The sequence below is a fragment of the Pan troglodytes genome, chromosome 14 (genome assembly GCF_028858775.2).
Source record: "Pan troglodytes isolate AG18354 chromosome 14, NHGRI_mPanTro3-v2.0_pri, whole genome shotgun sequence".
In the NCBI taxonomy this organism is placed as follows: Eukaryota; Metazoa; Chordata; class Mammalia; order Primates; family Hominidae; genus Pan; species Pan troglodytes.
Window position 1 is genome coordinate 106106393 of NC_072412.2, and position 24353 is coordinate 106130745.

At 43.0% G+C, this 24353-nt stretch overlaps 1 protein-coding gene across 1 annotated transcript in view; it reads left to right on the forward strand.

Moving 5' to 3' along the window:
• The window catches only part of PCCA (propionyl-CoA carboxylase subunit alpha), a 446563-nt gene that overhangs the window by 410214 nt on the left and 11996 nt on the right, over positions 1-24353 (forward strand). The window contains exon 22 of the mRNA XM_001149000.7: positions 21743-21883. Coding sequence (XP_001149000.5) covers positions 21743-21883 — 141 coding nt within the window. The remainder of the gene's footprint in view (positions 1-21742; positions 21884-24353) is intronic.

Here is a 24353-nt window from a genome sequence, read left to right on the forward strand (position 1 = left end):
GAAAATATAGAATTAGTCAAAAGAAAAGGCTGAAGTCTTGGTCATCTACATGCTTGCAAATTCCAGCCTTCCTGGCCTGTGAGTGTTGCATGAATATAGCAGGAAGTCAGCACTCTCCATCTTTCACAAAACGTGATGTGTTTCAGTCCATGCCCAGTGAATACTATTCTCCACCTCCCTCCCTCCCAACTTGCTTGCTTTCAGCTTCTCTTTAAAGTACACCTTAAAATTCAATCTATCATTCAGACATAGAGAGCAGTGGCATATGAGAAGCAAACATTTGGCCAGGCGCGGTGGCTCACGCCTGTAATCTCAGCACTTTAGGAGGCCGAGGTGGGCAGATTACGAGGTCAGGAGCTGGTGACCATCCTGGCCAACATGGTGAAACCCCATCTCTACTAAAAATACAAAAATCAGCTGGGTGTGGTGGTGCACGCCTGTAATCCCAGCTACTCAGGAGGCTGAGGCGGGAGAAGGGCTTGAAACCAGGAGGTGGAGATTACAGTGAGCTGAGATCATGCCACTGTACTCCAGCCTGGTGACAGAGAGAGACTCTGTCTCAAAAAATAAATAAATAAATAAATAAAGGGCAAACTTTTACCAAGTTCTCATCTCTTAAGCCATTGTTTGTTTAATGGAGTAGTAGATGATGTGGGTTGTTATCTAACAAGAACATTGTCCCTTGTGGGACTGCACTTAGCATTCACCTTCGGATGCCATGGCTAGGTCAGGATGCCAGCCTAAGCAGTCTTGACTTTAGATTTGAAATTCCGGCCGGGTACGGTGGCTCACGCCTGTAATCCCAGCACTTTGGGAGGCCGAGGCAGGTGGATCACCTGAGGTCGGGAGTTCGAGACCAGCCTGACCAACATGGAGAAACCCTGCCTCTACTAAAAATACAAAATTAGCCAGGCGTGGTGGTGCACGCCTGTAATCCCAGCTACTCGGGAGGCTGAGGCAGGAGAATGGGTTTAACCCGGGAGGCGGAGTTTGCAGTGAGCCGAGATCGCGCTATTGCACTCTAGCCTGGGCAACAAGAGCAAAACTCAAAAAAAAAAAAAAAATTTTTTTTGTAATTCCTTCAACACATTATAACATGACAAGTGCTTCTCGCCTTATCTACTAGTGAAGACTCTGCCCGGCCCGCTGGCTTCCTAACAGTCCTGTGGCGGTCTGTTCTTTCCTGTGTACACTCCTTAAATTGTGACATCCCTACTTCTGGAAAGCTCACCATTTCCTATACCCCTATTTGATTTATTTTATCCCAAGACTTAAATCCTCCCTGCTCCCAAAATCCTCCTCTCACTGCCTTAGTTCTCCCTCTGAAATTCCATAGCATTTCATTTTCTCAACACAGACTCAGAGAAATTTGCTGGTAGGAGGGACCTTAGAGCTGCGATTCTCAACCGGGGCAGTATTGTGCCCCCGGGGACATTCGGCAATGTCTGGAGACATACTTGGTTGTCACAGCTGGGAGGGAGTGCTATGGCATCTAGTGTGTGGAAGCCCGAGACCCCGCTAACCATCCCACCCAACACAGGACAACTCCAAAACAAAGATGAATCCAGGCTTTCGGCTGCTGTTGGGAAACTTGTCCACGTTACCACCACATACCTGGTTCCACGATTTACCTCTACATGTGCATGTTCCCGAGTAATTGCACACTTTGTACTGTCTCGTAGCCCCTATAGCTAGTCTAGTCAATTTCTGGTCATCATGGAAAATGCCACCTCTCTGAAATGGCCAGCACTGGAGAGACGCTACTGCTGCTGATGGTGAATGTCAGAGGACTACTAGGTGTCCCTTCTATTTTTGTTAACTTGTAGTTATTTGTAGGATGATTGCCTTTAGTGCAGAAATTTTTTTTTTAAGTTTATAAAGCTTGTGAGAAAAATCCTTATTTGTAAAGAAGCTCAGTATTATTTGGAATGTTCTTGCTTCTCATTTATGACTACCCAATAAAGAAAATACCTTTTCCTGCTCTGCTGTCCAGTTTGTTGGGTTAATTTGGGAGATAGTGTCAGCACCCTGGAATTGTGCCAACTTCCAATTAGCACTCTGTAACCACTGACTTCAATTTCAAAGTAATTACTGCAGATTTTTCTCACTACCCTGAACATAGCCTACACGCTTTTAATCCTACACTTATTTTCTTTCTCATCCAAAAGGAAAACTTATTTTAGATTTTGATACTTATTTAATTTTTTAAAACTTATTTTGAAATAACTTAGACTTGGGAAAAGTTGCAAAACAATAATACAAAGAATGTCCAGATAATTTCACCCAGAGTCCGCAAATGTTAACATTTTATCAGGGTTGATTTATTGTGTATTCCTCTCTCTCTCTCTTCCCACCTCCACCATCTATATATGTAAATAATTGGTATCTTCTGAACCATTTCAGCAAATTGCTAACAATTCTTAAGTGTGTATTTCATCGACACAGGACAACATTCCCTTATGGAACTGCAATGCCGTACTGTTACCACAATTAGGAAACTGACATTGAAACAGCACCATTGTCTAATCTACAAACCTTTCAAATTTTGCCAGTTTTCCTACTCTTTAAAATGTTTTCAAATTGTTGCCAGTTTACTCACTACAAAAAATACTGTCTTTAAAGCAAAAGAAAAAGAAGTGTTATTTTCTGGCCCAGGATCCGCTCAGAGTCACACCTCGCATTGACTTTTCCTGTCCTGTTGGTCTCCTGAATCTCGAATCGTTCCTCCGTTGTTCTTTGGCTTCCGTGATCTTGACATTTTTGAAGACGGGCCATTTATTTTGTCAAATGGCTCTCAATTTGGATTCATTTGGTGTTTCCTCACAGTCAGGTTGTTACTCATTTTTGGCAGGAACGTAACGGTGGTGCTGCTGCGTTGTCCTCGTTGTCTCCTCTCGGGAGGCGCATGTTCACGTTTCTCTTTGTCCCACTGTTAATGGCATCACTTTGATCATTTGGTTCAGGTGGTGTTTGTCCCTTTCTCCACTCTAAAGTTACTACTTTCCTTTTTCCATTTATCTGGTAAAGGAAATAGACAGTTAAGCTGGTAATTTCAGCATAATATGGTGAGTGTTAAACAGACAGCCAGGGTGCCTTGGGAGCCAGTAAGTAGATGTCACCCAACCTGGTAGCTCAGGGAAGGCTTCTGGAGTTGATGACACCTCAACTGTGACTTAAGGGAATGATTATGAGTCAGCCAAGCCAAGGAAAATGGGGAGGATACTGTAGAAGGACATGATACCATGAACACAGCCGTGGAGCCACGAAACTGCACGGCGTGTTCAGGTCGCTACAGTGGCTGGCAGCTTGAGTTCTAGGATGGAGTTCGGAAGATGTCACGGAATCCCAGTATGGCAGTACAAGTGCACTTGTTCTCACGGGAGGCTGGAAGCAAAGGCTGTGCTCCTTGTTCCTCAAAAGCTCTAGGGTCTCTTTTGTCTCTTAATTCCATAGTTCTCTCTCCCCTAATTAACACAGAGCTAAAAATAGCAGAGAAATGGGGAATTGGGGGGAAGATTATAGTCAAAGAAGTTTCATCACAGGATGCACAGTTAATTTGGTTGCACTGGAAATTGGTTTCCTTCTCTTAGAAAATAAAAATCATCTTTGCAAAAAATTGTCACTTCTTTTTCTCTCACTTTGTTGAGGGTGAAAATTAGTGAAAAATGAAAATATGAACAAGTTGTGCAAATAAAACTAAAAAGTCACCAAATTTGGCTTTGAAGTATGCATCTGAGAAGCCTACTATTCTTTGGCTTGAATGAGAAGTGTAAATTGTGGAATGGTAAAGCAGTGTAGCCTCTTTGAAACCCAGCCAATTTAATTTTTTTTTTTTTTTTTAATTTTAGTGGCAGTAAGTACTGACTTACCAAGGCTTGGGGTAGCAGATACTATCAGAGCTGCCAGGACTTTTCCAGGCTCCTGTCAAGAAACTGCTGCAATTCTGCAGGAGTCTTCAGATTAAATTCATGCCAAGTCATTTCCTCTGTTCTTCTACCAGTGAGGTCACCTTTGCAGCTGACCATTAGTGATGCTGTCAGCAAGAAAAGGATTATGAACTGAGGTCTAAATTTCAGTGATGTCTAGGCAAAAATAAATGTTCAAAAGAATTTAGCGAGGTTTCCAAGACCTGGTAAATTTCTCCCTAAGAGAAATTGCCAGATTTGTGGGCTCTTGATTTTAGCCTGAAGAATCACATTCTTCAGCATTGGAAGTTTTTCCTTCTTTTTTTACTTTTCTTTTTTTTAGACACAGGGTCTCACTCTGTCACCCAGGCTGGAGTGCAGTGGCAGGATCATAACTTACTGTATGGGCTCAGTTGATCCTCCTGCCTCAGTCTCATGAGTAGCTAGGATTACAGATATGTGCCACTACACCTGGCTAACCTGTTTTTTTGTAGAGACAAGGTCTTGCTATATTGCCCAGGCTGGTCTCAAACTTCTGGCCTCAAAGTAATCCTCTTACCTCAGCCTCCCAAAGTGCTGAGATTACAGGCGTGAGCCACCACACCCAACATTGGAAGTTGTCATAGTTATCGCCAGTTGCCTTTTTGTCTGGAGATGTGTAGGTTAGCAAAAAAAAAAAAAAAAAATTACCGATTTTTTTTATTTTTTCATTCACAAATATTGAATGTCTTCTCTATGTACCAGATACTGTTATGCTCTCTCATGGAGGTTAGTACTGTCTACTGGAGAAGACATACCAAAAACAAGAGAGAGAGAAAGAGGAAAGCCACAAATCAGTTGGAAACACGCCCGTATTAGTGACTGAAGAGCCTGCAAATGAAAGCTTTACAAATTCATATGGCCAAATAGATTTCCTTGCTCCTCGAGTTAAAATTCACATAACACAATTAACCATTAGCTAAGTTAAAACATACAATTCAGTGCATTTACTAACATTCACAACGCTGTACAACCATCATCTCTCTCCAGTTCCAAGACGATTCATCACCCCAAAAGGAAACCCCATTTCCATTAAGTGATCACTCCCTATTCCCCCACCTCCCCCGGCAACCCCTAGCCTACTGTTTGTGTGTGACTTCTTCCACTCAGTATAACGCTTCTGAGGTTCATCCACACTGGAGCATGTGTCTGGTCTTCGTAGGTTTATTCCACTACCAACCATGTTCTTTATGCTTAAAATAACTCCTCCCTATTGAACTGTTTTGGAGTGATATTTCCTGGGGTGGGGGTAGTTTAATGATTCATCTCTGTCATGTTAGCATGCTTGTTTATGGTAGAGAGAAATTTTGCATTCTGCCACCATACCTTGTCAAAACCTTTTAACAAGGCATTGATTCGGTTCTCTGGTTCTGAGAACTTGGCAGTGGAAGACAAGACTTCCACCCGCATTGCAAGCAAAATCATTGATGTCAATTCATGTTATTGTGGAAAACCGTGAGTTGTGACAAGTGAAAGCTTTTCACCAAGCCACAAAACTATGGGCGTGCAGTCAATACACGGAACACAAGGAGTTTGCTTCCATGGCTCAGCATAGCACTCTCTCACTAGTTCTAAAATATTCATAGCCTTTGCTGTTCCCAAAAGATGTTTGAAAAATAAGATTTCTCCTTTGTCAGCATCCGCGTTCACATAACTGGTGAAACTAGGAGATAGTTTTGTATCCCGGAAGATAATCATTGTTCCATTCAGGTGTTTGGCAGAGAGAAATGGCTTATCTGCACATTTGCAGGATGTAAGAGATTAGTGAAATATTTGTGATTCTGATGTTGATGACTTTTAATGTTTGACAGAGAAACTTTTGCAATTATTTTCTTCTGGTCCAGGCCTCACTCCTTCTAACCCACATGGCTCTAGTCAACCTCCTTTAATCAGCAGAGTAATAGGCAAGACTGTAGTAGGATGCCTCAAGACAGACTTTTATGTTGGGACAAGTAGTGTCTTATTAAGGCGGTTCCAGCCTTTCATATCCTGCCTCCTTGGGATAAAGAGTGTTTGTTTCCAGAGCTTCTAGGATAGACTGCTGCATGCTGCATCCGTACCTCTGTTGCAGAAGCACATCTGTCCCATTATGTCTAGTGACAAAAATAAGACCAACGCCTCAGTGAACTTTTTCATACATCTGAATGTAAACAAGACAAATATATTTGACATTTTAAAAAGGTTTTTTCTTTCACAGTTTTCAAAATAACATAGGAGAAGCAAAGGAAAAAATATTTCTTGTGTTTCTAATTCACAGGTTGCTTGAGACTTTTTTTGGAGGTGCTAGTATTTTATTGGCCACAGAGTTTTGAAGGAAAATACAATTAAATCATGCTTCTGTCATTTGGGGAAAAGGAATAACAGATTCATTTTTTTTTTTTTAAAGATGAGAGAGATAGTATTTGGAATCTATCTTTAGATTATTCTACCTCTGAATCTAATTGAAGTAAGAAATTGGGCAAGAATGGAATCTTACCACCCAGGAAAAAAGCTAAACAATTGTGGCTCAGTCCATTTTCTCCTGAGACTGTCTTCAGATTGAGGCGATCAGTGTTAAAATGGATGGAGTCACCAGGCTCTCCGCATTCTAGTAAGATTGTAGTACGGTTGAAAGTCAAATGAAAGTCCAGCTCTTCAGTGTGTCATTTCCTCTTGCAGACACCAGACCAAGGGCAGTAGTGATCTGGCGCTTATATTTTGTTGTTATTTGTTGAGACCAGAACTCTCCTTAAGGATATATTTATATATGTTTTAATATTAAAGTTTCTTTTCAAGGAATTTATACTAATTAGTTCATGTAATAATAACATGTGCATTCCATTTAAAGTTACCTTGCTAAATTTTCTAAGACTTGTTAGCTTCCCTGTAGTTTTTAATAAACCAAAAGATCAAACGAACAGTCCCCAGTTGCCCAAATATTGAGCAGTTAAGGCTGGTTTCAGCTCATCTGAAATCTGTAAACATTTAAAGAGAACCTCTCTCCCAGAAGATAGTGAGCATGGTGGTATTCTCCAGTCTCAGAATGTTAAGGTCACTTACAGACTAGAGAGGCCTTCAGTCTGTATTAACCAGTTCCTTTCCTAATCTCACCCTTCTAAGAACATATTTGATCCAATTTAGGGACAGCAACATTGAGGCCAGAGAAAAATTAATGGGGTGGTAACTGTAGACACCAAAACACTCCCCAAATCTTGAGACATCAAATAAGCAAGACTGAATTTATGCAAAAGATACTTTAAAGATGTTTCTTTAGCTGGGCGCAGTGGCTCACGCCTGTAATCCCAGCACTTTGGGAGGCGGAGGCGGGTAGATCACAAGGTCATGAGTTTGAGACCAGCCTGGCCAATATGGTGAAACCCCGTTTCTACTAAAAATACAAAAATTAGCCGGGTGTGGTGGTGGGTGCCTGTAGTCCCAGCTACTCGGGAGGCTGAGGCAGGACAATTGCTTGAACCTGGGAGGCGGAGGTTGCAGTGAGCCAAGATCGCCAAGATCATGCCACTGCATTCCAACCTGAGCAACAGAGTGAGACTCTTAAAAAAAAGAAAAAATGTGTCATTCAGAGATTTTTCTACCTAGAACAAGAGTCAAACATACTTTTTGAAATTATTTTATCTATGTAAACTTACGAGGTACAAGTGTAAATTTGTGACATGCATAGATTGAATAGAGAGGAAGTCAAGGCTTTTAGATATTCATCGCCTGACTAATGTACATGGTACCCATTAAGTAATTTCTCATCATCCACCCTCCTCCCACCCCGTCACCCTTCTGAGTCTCCATTGTCTACTATCAGAAAAGCCTTCTCCAGCAGCGCATTGTCAGCTGAGTCTAGGAGAAGAAAGGCTTCTCATGGACATGAGCTAAATTCCCTGGGAAAGGCCATTCCATAATGGAGAAGGCCTTCTCTTCACCCACAATGTGGTCCTCAGACCAGCAGCTTCAGCGTCTCCTGGGAACTCATTAGAAATGCAGACCCCAGGCCCAGTGTGGCAGCTCACGCCTGTAATCCCAGCACTTTGGGAGGCCGAGGCGGGTGGATCACGAGGTCAGGAGTTTGAAGCCAGCCTGGCCAACATAGTGAAACCCCGTCTCTACTAAAAATACAAAAAAATTAGCCAGGCATGGTGGCGCACACCTGTAATCCCAGCTACTTGGGAGGCTGAGGCAGGAAAATCACTTGAACCCAGGTGGCGGAGGTTGTGCTGAGCTGAGATCGTGCCACTGCATGCACTCCAGCCTGGGCAACAGAGGGAGACTCCTTCTCAATAAATAAATAAATAAATAAATAAATAAATAAATAAATAAATAAAATGCACCCAAACCTGAATTGGAAACTCAAGTGGGCGGTCTGTGTTTTTACTAGCCCTCCAGGCAAGTTTTGATGCTTCGGTGATTGAGAACTGCTGCTTATGCTGTCTTGGTGGAGAGCACTTCAGCCAGTGCCTCTTCTGCTGATTCTGTATTTATCAAAGAACCACTGGCTATAATTTAGTGCTCACACTACAGTTAGGAGGTGTGTGAGTTCCCTTTACAAACCTATTTCTGATTGTAAATTCCTAAGATGGTTTACACGTCAATATCTTGTGAGCTTGATAAAAGTGAATCTGTCTCGTTCAGAATGATGCATTATGAGTGTATAGTGGAAATCTAGCTTCTAAGCCTATGAAACAGAGGCCCAGCCCCCTGATCCAGGCAGATTTCACTAAGGTAGAGGCCAGGATAGATGTCCCTGCTGAACGGGCACCGTCTCATCCCACCTCACCCTGGCTGTGTGTACTGTATATTTTTAACCAAGAGGACAGCAGAGCGGCACAGAATGGCTGGTACTCAGTATTCCTGGTTTCTGGATTATACAGATGCAAGGGAAATGTCTCCTAGTCTTATTTCATGAGTTACTGTGTAGCATTATTGAATTACAATGGTAAGAGGGTTAGGTAGGCCTTTCTCATTTTGATTAGACAGCTATCATTTACAAATTAGACCACAGGGAATCGACCTTAACTTCTGTGACTAAAGCTTTTGGCAGTTACTTTTGGCATTTCTGGCCCTCTAGACTTGAAAATGACTGAGTGGTTACAATTTACAAAGTTAAGAGAGCTTTCTGTTGATTGGTGTGAATGGTAGGATATGAGACAGACTCTTAGGAGTAAAGGACAGGGATTTAGGGAAAATCCTAGTGGAGTCACTGCAGCCAGGCAGAGTTGTCTGTTACATGCAGATAACAAGTCACGCTGTTGGGGATAATTAGAAAAAGAGGAAACAAAGTTGAGAAAAGAAGAGGGAGGCAGAGCAGATGGCAGAGGACAGGAATTTTCAGTGCAGCGTTGGGAAAGGTTGTGGAAGCTGAGGCCGACGCAGACCTAGGGCGTTAAAGCTGTATTTACAGCTGGACCTTCTGATTCCTGGGGAGGAGGGGAGGCTGGATTGTGGGTAAGAGAGACTGGCAGGGCCAGTGGAGGATACTCTGCCACATTCTGGAGTTGTCCTGGGCAGAGGCTGCCTGTTGACAGAGGCTCAGCACAGCCATGCTTAAGATAAGCTAGCTAAGCAGGTACGAGGAAAAATAATTTACCTGAAGTTCTTTCTGGCCGGGCGCAGTGGCTCACGCCTGTAATCCCAACACTTTGGGAGGCCGAGGCGGGTGGATCACCTGAGGTCGGGAGTTCAAGACCAGCCTGACCAACATGGAGAAACCCCGTCTCTACTAAAAATACAAAATTAGTTGGGTGTGGTGGCGCATGCCTGTAATCCCAGCTACTTGGGAGGCTGAGGCAGGAGAATCGCTTGAACCCAGGAAGTGGAGGTTGCGGTGAGCCAAGGTTGCGCCATTGCACTCCAGCCTGGGCAACAAGAGCGAAACTCCATTCCCCCCCCCAAAAAAGAAATAATAATAAAATAAAGTTTTTTCTGTATTAAACATCTTGTGTTTAAAAGTCTACAGTGAGTCAAGGTTGTTGAATGGCCAAAGATCATAAATCTCTCCCTCTTTAAATGAGCTGTGGGCCGGGCGCCGTGGCTCACGCCTGTAATCCCAGCATTTTGGGAGGCTGAGGGGCGTGGATCGCTTGAGCCTAGTAGTTCGAGACCAGCCTGGGCAACATGGCAAAACTCTGTCTTTACAAAAAATTAAAAAAAAAATTAGCCGGGCATGGTGGCATGTGCCTATGGTCTCAGCTACTTGGGAGGCTGAGGTGGGAGGATCACATGGGCTGAGGAGGTTGAGGCTGCAGTGAGCTGTGATCACACTACTGCACTCCAGCCTGAGTGACAGACTGAGATCCTCAATAATAAGCAGTCTTCAGTGTTTCATTTTACCCAGGCTAAATGTATTTGTAGTTTACATATATGTTTATATTTTGATAGATTCATGTGAGTAAAAGATATATAATAAAAATTGACATTACTGAAGGGGAATGGGATTAGATGTGAGAGGGTGGATTAGTAAATTGTTTTACACACCTCTTTACCATTGGACTTGTTACAATAAGCCTATAACTATTTTTAACTCCATAAAATACATTGTTTTATAAGAGCTGTCAAATTTCACTTGCTCAGTCCCCTGATTCTCATTTTCTTATAAAACCTCAGGTTCCTCAAATATGAATTCTTCTGCCATGAGAAATTAGCAACATAGTCTTAAAGTCTGGGGAAAGATTATAGTCAGATCCACATAGATAGGACAACGTTCCAAGTCAGGAGAATGTTCATATGAGAATTGAATAGAAGGCCAAATTTTTAGGCTAAGAATATGATCAGAGGACACTTCCAGTGGAGAGAGTCAGCATGAAGAGTTGAGGTGCATGGCTGTTGTGCATCTGAGAGCCTGTACGCGGGCGTGAGAGCGATTTAGATCCCTGTGTGTTGAATTCGAGACCCACCCAGACAGCCTCCAGTGTCTTCTCAGTGACTGTGCCCAAGATTTCTGTCCATCTGTGGACATGTTTTAATGACAGCAATTAGTGGTAATGATGGCTATTAAATACTTAATGACATTTCTGTGTTCTGAGGCTTCTTCGTACAAGAATTCACTTACTGGCCGGGCACCGTGGCTCACGCCTGTAATCCCAGCACTTTGGGAGGCTGAGGCGGGCAGATCAAGAGGTCAAGAGATTGAGATCACCCTGGCTAACATGGTGAAACCCCATCTCTACTAAAAATACAAAAAATAGCTGGGCGTGGTGGCACGCGCCTGTAGTCCCAACTACTCGGGAGGCTGAGGCAGGAGAATCACTTGAACCCGGGAGGCGGAGGCTGCAGTGAGCCAAGATCATGCCACTGCACTCCAGCCTGGGTGACACAGAGAGAGACTCTGTCTCAAAAAAAAAAGAATTCACTTACTTTCCACAGAAGCAGGCACTGTTATGATCCACAGTTCATAAAGAAGGAATCTGAGACATGGAAAGTCGAACTTTCCCAAGCTTGTAAGTGGAACAGTATTCTGACTCCAGATCCTAAACGGTAAACCACTACTCTCTGCTGCCTCGCAGCCTGGAGATTTTCTGTAAGAGAGGGGCTAAAATAAAAAAGCCCACCTCATATTGATCGCATTCTTAGTAATCCTTGAATACGTTTATATTGTGTCATTCATGAATGTCTTTTCCCTCTGGCCAGATTATGGTATTTAGGTCAGGAGCCATTTTTTCTTGTTTATTTTGTATTCTTACATTGCCCAGATATGCTCGATAAATGGTTTTTGAATGAATTAACCAAACTGTTTCTCTAATTCACTATGCTTTTAACTGTCTAAGGAAAAGACAACCGTGGGGTCCCTCGCTGCCTGCCTGGGAACCTCTCTGAACACGGAATCAACTTCCTTTCTTTGATTTTAGAGCCAGATGTGATGTTTGAAGAATGTAATCTATTTGCTCTCAAACATGGAGAGCATAGAGCTAGAACTCCAACAATTAGAAGTTAATCTGAGATGTCCTACAATACATGATTTTAAAATAAAATCCACCAGTGTCAGTCTGGTGCAGTGACTCATGCCTGTAATCCCAGCACTCTGGGAACCTGGGGCGGGCAGATCCCTTGAGCCCAGGAGTTCAAGACCAGCCTGGGCAATGTGGCAAAACCCCATCTCTACAAAACATACTCAAACACTAAGCAGGCATGGTGGCGTCTGCCTGTAGACCCAGGTACTTGGGAGTCTGACGTGGGAGGATCACTTGTGCCCAGGAGGTCGAGGCTGCAGTGAGCCGTGCCTGGGTGCCAGAGTGGTACCCTGTTCTCTGCCCACCCTCCCCCATCCCCCCCCCAAAAAAATCCACCACTCTTTCATTCTGAACAACCAGAGATATTTGGAAAGGAGACAGGAAATAATACCTGGTGAATAGTTACTCTCGAGCACTTGCTAGGTGCGCTGCAGATCTTCGTAAATTTAATCCTCAAAACAGTTACTCAAGACCTGTATTAGCTTGATTTTAGAGTTGACATCTGTCTGAGAAGGAGGTAACTTGGTCAGAAGGTGCCATCTCGTTGGGATGTCACAGTCGGGCCGGTTGGCTTCAGAGACTTGGGCTTTCATGCTCTGCTGCTGCCAGGACGGGGGCCACATCGCCCTGTCTCCCAATTTCTCCCATGGCTCTCCAGGCCTTGGCCACCTTCAGCATCGTGTGTTCTGTACACAGCACAGCATGAGGGTGCCAGCAGTCCTCCTCGGCTCAGCGTCTAGGATGTGTCAGAACTGTAAACCCCGAGATTCTTAGGCAACCCCCCTACCAGCGCTCATTTCTGCTACTTCAGACCAGAACCCTTCACGGGCGGGGGTGGCGGGGGTTTCAGTTGCTTTCTGCTTCAGTTTTCTTGGCCGACTGACGGTCTACCTCGCAGTATCATAGTCATCTTTACTTTCGTTTACTCTGCCTTTCTGTATTTTAGTTTCTGAATTTCTGTCCCATAAAGCCAGCATTTAGGCATTTTGAATTTTGAGTTTCTTCAGTGAATTCATAATAGTAAAAATATTTAAGAAAACCTGTAAAGGCAAGATTGTTGTTGAAGCCCCTCCCATTAGAACACTTCCCAGGTGCTCCAACCTGGGGGGAACTGAGGACTTACATGGGAAGTCTGAGCTCCCCATCTTTTTTCCCCAAAGATCATTCATTCTGACGGCATGACTTCAACTTGATATGAGCAAAGAACATTTCAGATGGGAGGAGAAAAAGGAAGAGGGTTGGGCACCGTCGTGAAATGGTACACTTCCTCACCGCGGTGCTTATCTACATAATTGTGTTTTTATAACATTTCCTTTACTTTTCTGTAAGCTGATGCTGCCCTAATTATAGATTTTTAAGAGAACACTTCATTGTACCCCAAATTATACAGTGCTTTAAAAAGGTACTTTCTTACCGGTTTACCAAATACCTTATAAACTCGTAATTACATAAAACAATTCGAGATACAGAATAGAAACAGCCTGTACTGTTAACAGGTTTTGGTATTGTTATATAATTGAGTACATGGCTTTCAAAGATCTATAATATTTTTCTTGAGTAAAAAGAAAAAAATGACTCATTATAGTCGTAATGTGTCACGGAGACTCCTGATCAAACAGAATGCACATGTTCTATTTTGTGCATTCTGTACAGTTCATTGTAAATGGACTTGCCTTTGTGGAAGTGAAAGTGCCACTTATTCCAGCAAATTGCCTTTGTGGCATATTTTAGACAGCTTGGGGGCACTTGGGCCAGGCAGAGGCTGGGCCCCCTTTATCATGGGCACACCTGCACACATGGCACTATGGCGCCACGCTCCAGGGAGGCTGCTGTCATTAACAGACTTGCTCCTTGGGAAACCCACTGAGGACTTCTCAGTGCCCTCCTGCCCATCAGAGACCGCCTCGGAATTCTTAGAAGACTAGGAATGGGGCAGCTTCCTAGACGCTAGCTCTTTTCCCGCCACATCAGTTTTAGGCCTCTCTTATGATACGAGTGATTCAGATTACAAGGTAACCTCAGTGCAACACAAGGGAAGAAATAAATCCTCTCTGTTATTGAGTGCTGGGTCTAGTGTTTAATTTTCTTTCTTTTCTTTTCTTTTCTTTTGAGACAGAGTCTCGCACTGTGGCCTGGGCTGGAGTGCAGTGGCGCGATCTCGGCTCCCTGCAACCTCCACCTCCCAGGTTCAAGCGATTCTTCTGCCTCAGCCTCCCGAGCAGCTAGGATTACAAGCGCCCGCCACCACGCCTGGCTAATTTTTTGGATTTTTAGTAGAGATGGGGTTTCACTATGTAGGCCAGGCTGTTCTTGAACTCCTGACCTCATGATCCTCCAGCCTTGGCCTCCCAAAGTGCTGGGATTATAGGTGTGAGCCACCGCACCCAGCCTAGTGTTTAATTTTCAATTTAATTTTTGGCACTATTTTTTTTTAAGTTGCTCATCTTAGGACAGTATAACTGGAATGAGCCTTGTGTTTCCAGTTACAAAAACAAGACAGAACAAAGGATGAGGCTAGATTTTTGTATTATTGACAACCCCATATTCTTCCCTCCAGAGGAGAGATCATGTTTCGGAAGCAAGCCCGAGATACACACAGTCTTACCCATTCCTTCAGTGCTGTTGATGATTAGCCTTAAGATGGTTCTTTTCTCTAAGGAAACCCTCCCCATTTTTGCAGGATGTTTGAAAAATGAGTTGCTGAATGGGCTTCAGATATTTTTATTCTTCTGTTTTGTTGGGATTTTCTTCCCACTCCTATTTGTGTTAATTTTTCCCTCGAAAAATGAGATTGCTGCTCACTGCCGTTGAGCCTCCTTGTGGCACATTCATTGGTCCAGTAAACGACTTAACTCCAAGAACCACCTACCAGTAACACAACAAAACCTTGAGTACAGATTGATTCATAAATGGCAGCGGACGAGTGTTGAAAGTGACGCATTATGTCGCTGCAATGTATTGACATTATCAATTGTGTGTCACTAAACAGCCAGGCTAACTGGATGATTTACTTTGTGTTTAACTGCCTTTTTCAGTTGGAGCAAATGTTGAGGAACTGGGATGCAATGTCAGAAACCATATATTTTCTTCTGTTAACACGAACTTCACTGAGGCATGTTGGTTTTGGCTGCAGGCTGTAAGGCTCTAGTTTAAAAAGGTCTAAACAAGTGATTAATGACCAGGAGGCAGGGCTTTACACTGTTGCCACATCTTTTCTCCTTTCTATTTATGTTGCCTTGATGCTTGGGGTGGGGGGTTCACGCTATTTATTGTGCTGACGTTGGTTTCCATCCTGAGAGTCCTTGATGTTTCTTTGTGGATTTTGTTTGTTTTTAATATTATTTAGCATAATAACCTAAGCCGTAAACGCTTGTAGTTGCGATCCAGGTGTCCTTAGTTCAGCAGTCAGACGTATAATAAGGGCCACTCTGTACAGTGAAAGGTGACAGCTGTGGCCCCCAAAAAAGCAGCTCTGGACTTTCCCCTCCCAAGTTTCAGTCCTGGTAACTTGAACTAGACTTTCTAGTTTCTTGAAACATTGTTTTATTTTCTTGCAAGTTAGTGTGGTGTTCATATTTCACAACGCTGAAAGATACAGTGTTTCTCAAATGTGCACTTGCCAGTAGACGGATATGTTAACTGTTACCGTGACGCTGAGAACTGGAGCTGCTAACTGACCCTATGCGTTTGTTCTCTGCGTAAAATGTTGTAACAGTGCTAATTACTAAGCAGCTGAATTTGTGAGAAGGTCCACAGCACTAATCTGCGCCTCAGTGTTGCCTTGCTAGTGAGAAAACGTGAGCATGTACTCAGGACACATGGACTTGATGATGAACTTCCAGGGGCACGTTTATCTGTGGATCACGGACGGTTTGACTTGTGGGACATAACATTTGATTTCTATATGTGCGCTTTTGAGACACTCGTTTTTACCCTATTAAGAGTTGTTGAGTGCAGAACAAGACATTTTAAAAGGGAAGAGTAACATTCAGAGATTTTAAAACGGAAGCTTTTAAATTACTACTTGCTTCTGTTTATTTTTTATTTTTTGCTAGCTTTAGAAAAACAAGGAAGAATATCTCAAGTTGGAATAGTCAGATTTCAGTGTTTGGGTGATGGTGTTAAAATCGTTGTTTTAATGGTAGATGAAAATGATTCTGTTCTGTTGGATTCACATCCTGAATAAATGTTTCTACACAATTAGAGTCTATAACAGACTAAGCCAGCATAGTGGTGGTGTGGGTTTTTTGTTTTGTGTTTTGTGTTTTTTTTTTTTTTTTTTTTTTTTTGTCTAAAAGAACAACTTCAAGCCTTGGGAAAGAATTTGTTTTTGCCCTGTGGATGGGTCAGAAACATCTGCTTCAGGTATAGTTTACAAGTGTTATTTATTAACCCATGAGCCGAAAACCCAGATGAGGAGCTCTGACTATTGAAAACTACACATTCCATGTTTTTATAGATGTATATTAAGATGAATTCCACATACCTATTATTTGGATTTCTGGCAGCCGGAACTTCTACAAGGAATTTGTGTTTTTAAAAAGGAATGTAAAATTAATTTTTCTTGTATCAGAGTTTTGCTGTATATGAAGAAATCCTGCTCATGGGCAGAAAGCAAAGGTTTCAAAGGAACCTCATCTCCATATGGTTTTACTCGATAATCCTTTATCCACCATCTTCAGCTCTCATTCCTTTGCTTTCTCGCCTGTGGCTACATTTCTATCTCTGCATCAATTAGCACAGTGATTTATACAACAAGCAAGCAGTTTAGAGGTAATGGTACACAATTAACATCTCATTCCACCATAAAGGGTATGCTAAATACCCCAGTCATTGCTTTCTCTGCCTGGAATTGAAATAAGTGTTTGTCCTAATTCATATGCTATCTGATGTGAAGTGGGCCTGCTTTGTACCACACTACACCATTAATCTAATTATAGATAGCTGCAAATGAAGTGCTGTCTGAGCTGGGAGATTGAAGAAAATAGCCTTTTGTCATTTAGCATGACTCTGTGAAGCAAGATCACACTTTACAGGGCAGTACTACAAAATGGAAATCTCAATAATATTGCTGCCTGTTGCATCTTTTCTAATTACAACAACATTGTAAACACAACTGGGCGCTGATATAAATAGAGCTGTAGATATGCTGTCATGTGGGTTGTAGGAGAAAGTCCTCCGAGTGCTGTTGGATTAAATGATGCATCCTGATTGACAGCTACCTTGAGACTGCACTGATGGAGTTGTCACAGCATTATGCTAACAGGCTGCTCCAGCGACTGCAGCTGTAGGAGGCTGTGGTTGGCCCTGCGCCTTAGCTGCTGCCTGTCCATGTCCGCTCCTTTGCCTGGGCTGCACCTCCAAAGGAAGGACGGCCGTAGGCTTCAATTCTGTGTATTGTCACTGTTGTGTCTTGGAGATTTGTGGTGGTGGTGGTGTAGCTCAGATATCAGGCGATTGGGCCCTGGGCAGAAGTAGAGGGAAATTATTTTGTATGGCTCCGAACCTTGCTCTGCTTTTCCTCAAGTGATAATTGTGTACCCTACAAAGAATTTAGGAGAGTAGAACGTGGTTGAATTTCAAGTCTCATTCCACTGAACTGTTTTAATTCATATCTAGTTTTTCTCTGCTTTTCAGCCACGCCAGTGTTTTTAAAGATGCATCACTTTTGCATTTCGCGCTTTCCATCACTTTAAAAACACTGACACTATTTCCCCAGCTCTGAGTTAGGACAGTAGACCTTTAGGGGAATATTTGAGTGTTGCTCTCACTGCCACGCTGCGGAAATGAAGACAGAGCTTAATGTTGGAGACCTTTGGGGCCAGAAGGTGTAAAACCTTGACTAGGAAGAGAGCCTAATCTTTGAAGAAGTGTCTGCCTCCTTACTTAGTGAGGGGTGCATGGACAGTATTTGGCTAGTGCTTCAAGATAGCTGATGCACAGTGATTTACAGTCAAAGATAGCACCTGCCCTTGAGTTGGTATTGACTGAGATGGCCAACAGTTGAGGACATGAAAGAACATTAACAGTCAGTCAACTGTACGTGTCCTAGCTGTTACTGGAAGAATGACTTATAAATGGAAACTGGAAGTGAGCCCACTTGAAGAGGAACGGAGGTTGACAGTGGCACTGGAGGCTTTGAAATCACAGCTGAAAACGGTACAGCAAACTGCAAGCGCTCACCTTGGGAGCAGCCGCAGACCTCGGGATCATTGCAACATTTAGCGCATGGGGTCTGCAGAATTACATTACTGCTACTTCTACAGGCTGTGGAAAAAAGTGGGTGGATTTAATGCTGTAAGGAGGTGCATGTACTCTACAAATACAGAAGCCTCCAGGGTGGTATTCTGTGTATCCGTGAAAGTGGAGTGTGTCTCAAAGTGGGTCATTCTTTGCTGTCTTTGGGGTGCTGATTTCTGGGGTGCTGGGGTGCAGGCATACATGCCCAGTTGCAGGATGCTTTTCTTAATGAGGTCCAGTGATAACATCCCTCTCTCACCCAGACTGTGACTAGCCGCCGCCTCCTGCTGCAGCAACCACTCTCAGCCCCCAGGCTTTCATTAGGTCCCCGGAAGAGCTGCGTGTCAGTTTTAAAAACAATCCCACTGGTGTTTCTTGTCATTGTCCAGCTCTTGTGGCCTTCCTCCTGACCCTTTCATGTCAGCTGTGATCCCTTTTCTTTCTTTCTTTTAAACTTTTGGGAGAAATTTTCTTGTTAGACATGGTTTCACACTGTAGAGGCCATAAAATTAATTTGCTTAGAGACCCGGGCTCGGGTCACCTTTCCGTCATTGAGTCATTAGATAACACCTCATTCCCTCCCATTACTGTCGTGTGTGGGTTGAGGAGTCCCACCAGGCCAAGCCAGAGAGCAACTGTTCTGTTCTCACTTACGTGGTGAGCTGTTTTTCAAGAACATTTTTTTTCATTTGGCTGTGTGGTCTGGAGAACACCTTCCTAAGCCAGCGGAGTGAAGTTCCACGCACTGACCAGCCCCGAGCTCACTGGAGCGAGTCATCTTCCGGCTCCATGGCAGCCCAGCCCCACCCACAGGCAGCTGCCTGTCACCCACGCTGGCATGTTCCCTCATCCTACCCAGGCAGCGGGAAAACCTGGCTGCTTCTGGGATCCTACTACTCTGTCCTGTCCACAAGCCTTCAGAGTCTTGGATTCCTACCCTCAAACATCAACTTTGTGATTTATCTTCTTGAAAACAACCACAAAAACTTAAAATCAAAACTCTCTAAGGGAGTTTCGCACAACCCTTGAGGAATAGTTAAATGCCCACGGTGAAACCGAGCTTGTACCCCACGGTCCAGGTAGGGGCACATTCCTGAAGTCTCACAAAGCATTGGCTCTCTGTGCCCCCAAAGAATCCAGAGATGCTAGTAAATAGCAGTTTTGATCAGAAGCTTGGAAGGCCCTGGTGTACATTCTTAAATGACTTCTTTTCTGGGGCATCAAAAAGCTTTTACGGTTCTCACCAGGCAGTTCATTCTGATGGGCCCATATGCTGCACCCCGCTTGGGCCCCATCCCGGCACGCGCCCTGTGCAGCACAGCACAGGCCAGCTGAGAGGTTGTTTTAAGAAGGCGTGTTTGTGTGGTACACTCACGGGCTCAGGACAACATCAAAGGTAATCTTAAAAAGAGAATCTCTCTCTGTCTTCTCTTTTTATATTCAGAAAGGTCATTTCTAAACCAACTATTTGCACCAAGGCCTCTCTGGAGGAGTTTACCCCGTTGTTATTTTTTACTTGCTATTACAATAAGTCACTTATCCCCCAAACAGATTTAAGAACAATAAACAAATACAAAAGGAAAAGGAACATCTCATCAGTAACAAAGACTGCATCTAAAGGCATTGAGTTTGTGACTCTTTTACATCTCTTTCCAAGCAAAGCAGGAGTCCTACAGAGAAAGGAATCTGAAAGATGAAAATTATAAAAATAGTAAAAGGATCCAGTGTTCGTCAGAATCTTGTAATTTCTGGGGAGAAATGAAGCTAAGTACAGTCTTAGCACTTGGTTCATATGCAGGCTGATCTGTGATATAACTAAACTTAGTTTTTGGAGTATATCCACTGTGGGGAAATGTGGTAAATCATATTCTCAGTGAAGGAAGATACTTTTCCTGAATTTAGGCTTCATATTTTGAAGTCGAATTCTGCAAAACAAGAAAAAAATAGATCTGTGTGCTACACTGAAAACTGAACAAGGCACGTCGTAAGTCAGTCACACAGAAAGCGCAGCTCAGGGCGATACCAACTAGAAAAGTAACTTTTTTGTTGACTCTGATGCCTCTAGTCATCAGAGTTGGATTTTTTCCCCCATTGCAGACAGCACAGATAGGAAAACTGTGCAATTTGGTCCAATTATAGTCCTCTCTGTCCCTCCACACCCTCCCCCATTGATTTAATGAAGGACTTGGAGGTACAATTCACTGATAAATAGTCCCTCTGCCCAGAATGTTTATTAGACTGACAGCAGCGTGCACTCTCCTCGCTTTTTCCCTCACCACTTATGACTCAGATGAATTTTAATAGGAGCAAAAAGCTTTTATTTGCACTGTAATTTCACTTAAGGATCATATCCTTCAGAAACTGGCAGACACTTCTATGTCTTGATTGCAAAACACACACTCAGGAGTAAAGAAACATGCAAAAGATGTTATTCAACCTGTCACAGTGTCGCAAATCCACTTGGAACTTAGGCCATCAAAGCTCTCCCCCCACCCCTTTCAGTAGGCCCTGTGAAGAGGCACTTAGAGATTCCCGCCGTCCCCATGCAGAATTAAAGGGGGAATTATATTTTGTTTTTGCATCCCTGCCATCATGATGCCCACAGGAGGCTTTGAGTTACAGCAGGTTTGTTTGAACAAAATGGAGCTGTCTCACTGCTGCTTCTTTCTTACCCAAGAGAAATCAGACCTGGTAGGGATCCAGAACCTTCGGGTGGTGGTTCCAATTTCACCAAGAGACACTTCCTCAAACCATTTTATCTTTTTTCTGTTTGGATAGACCAAATTGTGGCTCATAGATTTATTCACGGAGAGGATAGGAATTCTCTTTTTTGAAATGTTCTGCTTCACTGAACTGCCCTAAATATGCCCGATTGTTTGAGAGCCACCTACAGAAGGTGCCATGAATATACTTGTCTGTGTGTATTTTCCATCAGTGTTTATAACATCTTGATGTTATTGTCTCTCAGTGCAGAAGGCATTCTCATTATCTTGCATCTTTTCCTAACTATCTTGTTACATCAGAAAGACTACATAGTGCCTTTAAGAAAAGCCAACTTTTTCAGTCATGAATATAACATTTTCTGTCACTGAAAAAATGGAATTTTAAATACTATTTTGCCCAAAATGAACACTGAACCCCATTGTCTTAACTTACCGATACGTAGTGCAGCCGCTCTTGGAGGGCTGTGGGAAGCTGCAACAGCCATCTGCTGCCATCTGCTGGCGCCTGTCCACATGTCCCCTCCTCCATCCCCTGGGCCTGCCCAGCTCACGGGATTTTCCTTGATAGGGATAAGTTTGTAGGTGGTGAAGGGAATACAAGTAAAGTTCTCAGTTTTCTTTATAACGTTTTGAGATGTTTTTCTTAAAGATACAGGATGATACTTATCAATGATTAATTTTAATAACTGGAATAGCCCTTATTTCAAGAACTTTCTGAAATAGCTCAATATATGACAGAAACAAATATATTTTGATGTGTGCAGCAATTGAGAACCATTTGAATTTAAGGCTCTTACTGTAATTTGAATTTAAAAGCTAAAAATTGATTTAGAATGAATGCTACTTTTGAGGAAAATTTCATTTAAACTCATTTATGGTTTTGTTTTGTTTTTCCCTTAAGTACAAGGTGAATATCTTAACCAGACTTGCCGCAGAATTGAACAAATTTATGCTGGAAAAAGTGACTGAGGACACAAGCAGTGTTCTGCGTTCCCCGATGCCCGGAGTGGTGGTGGCCGTCTCTGTCAAGCCTGGAGATGCGGTAAGGGCTGTGTGTGTCTCTGCAGGACATGCTGGTCTCCAACTTCCCCTTCCAAAGCGATGGCTAACGGCACAGCACGATTCGGCTCTTTGCAGTTCTTACTTAACCGACCCCCCCTAAACAGCAAAATCGATTTCGTGTGTTGTCGACCTGTTTCACGTTTGCATTACGCTGGTGCCAGGACCCTCAGCGCTTCCCCTCCCAAATGATCTGGGAGTGGAGCAGAAAGAAGGCCAGATTCATTCCATCATTTTGCAAATGCAGTGTTTTGGGAAGTACTTTCCTTAAAAGTGCTGCTTACTCTCTAGTACGCTGTGCTCAAAGCATCCATGAAGTCATGCCAGGGAATAATACTCCGATGAGGAACTTTTTGCATGATTCCTGGAACAAATGTCTAATTGGGAAGAAGAGTTGAGGAAAGGTTAATTCTGCAATCTGTACAGTACCAGAGCACTTCCATTACTTGGTAAATAAAATGTAGCATCACAGTTTGAAGTTTTTCATCTTGATCTTGTGACATTAAAGCACAAATCAAAGCTATATTATTTCCTCGAGATAACTTACATGGATGAATTGATAGGATGCACACATTTTCTTAGAACATGGATAGAAATCTCTACTGATGAGCAGCAAAAGTGAAAAGAAAACAATTTAGGAGGCAACCAGATTTCCGGGTACACTTAAATACTTGCATTTTTATTCATGTGCAGGAAAATAGCATCCAGACATGACTGTCTCTCATGGATGAGGTGGTGATTCCGTTTTGTATCTCAGGTCACTGGGACTTACATTTTAGTGCCTCCTGATTTCTCAATAGTACAGATAAAATATCTGCTTAACATTGCGGAAAAAATCAGGTAGTTGGCATTGGCTTCTAGAAAAGTATTTGCAATAAATGTGAATATTAAGAAAACATGATCAGTTTTAGTTGTTTGAATGACCAGCCCTGAAACTAATATGCGAAGTTAGAAAACCGACTTAACAGCTGCTTTACCTGGTGATACAGAAATAGAACTGTCCACTTTTTCAGAAAGGCATAAAAGAGGCTACGTGGCTGTGAATTGTTGTTTGCTGTGAAAGCATTGATAGTCCTGGAAGAAAGCCCTCTTTAAGACTGTCTAATGCCCACGTGTTAAGGATTTGGGAGAGGCCATAAGAAAAATTACGTGTGTGTGTGTGTGTGTGTGTGTGTGTGTGTGTAAAGTTCAGGGGAGGACATCTTCCTTCTCCAGAGTTAGGGTCGTAAGAGGATAGTCTCGTGGCCTTGACATTAAGAATCGTTCACTTGCACGTGACATTATCAGAGCTGTCAGTGGAATCTTCTAGTGACTAGATATGTAGGTTGGTAAACAATATAAGGGTTTTGTTTTGTTTTTTTCATTTTTCTTAAGTTTTTTTTCTGGAAGGCATCTATCTAGTCTGTATACTGCCAGCCTGAGCTTTCCACTCCTAATTGTGTGGCTTTAATTATAAAATCGTGTGTGTGTGTGTGTGTGTGTGTGTGTGTGTGTGTGTTTCAAGTAAGTGTTTTCCTTAAATCCTTTTCTAACATCTGAATCCAAACCGGAGTGGAGGGAGGGCGGGCAGGGAGGAGGGAGACCACTCCTGCCTCAAGCCTGGAGGGCAAGAGGGTGAGACTGCAGCCCTGGCCCCTCACACGGCCCTCAAGGAGGTTGCTCAGAGGCAGTAAACGGGGCGCTCCCAAGGCCAGATCAGCGCAGCCTTCTGGTTTCTTAACAGCTGCTGGCTCCTGATCTGACTTTCCCACATACCGAAAGGGTTTGGCCTTTGTACGTTCCATTTCCTGGTTAATAATTGAATGTAGAAAAGCAAGGCATTTCGTAAATGGGAACAATGTGATATCAGTCCTCGGTTCATTGATGTAGCTCAGATATTAAAAACACCCACCAATAATTAAATGTGTGTACTCATTAAGAATGGTTTGAGAACTGTTAAAAATATGTTACGGCAGAGCAACGGGGCCTATATTTTATGCATTCCTTTAAAGTCAGAGTACCTGGGGGGCACGCGTAGTGAACAGGCTCAGGACCTCGGGATCTGTCAGCTCACTCCCAAGTTCTGTTTGCGGGGGCTGCTCAGGTGGGGCGTATACTTGCTTTTATTTGTCTTTTTTGGTACTTGCAGAACTTCCTTTCATATTCTGTGCCATTGTGTTTTGATGAAACAGTCTTTTCTCTTGAATTACTGCTTGTGAAAAATGTCCCAAACCACTAATACCGAAACCCAATGCAGCCTGAGAAGTTTCATCGTCGGCTCTTAGCGCAACTTCTATAGTTAAATTCTGCTTAGTGTAATTAAAACACAAGAAGCTTCCTTGGACCAGAGGCACGTCACTTACTTGAGGCCATTGTGAGGAAACACTACCTGTCACGTTGAAATTTTGCGGTTTTAAGTTATTTTAACACCGCGGGGCGTGTTGTGTTTTCCTCCGCACTAACAATAGCCGAGC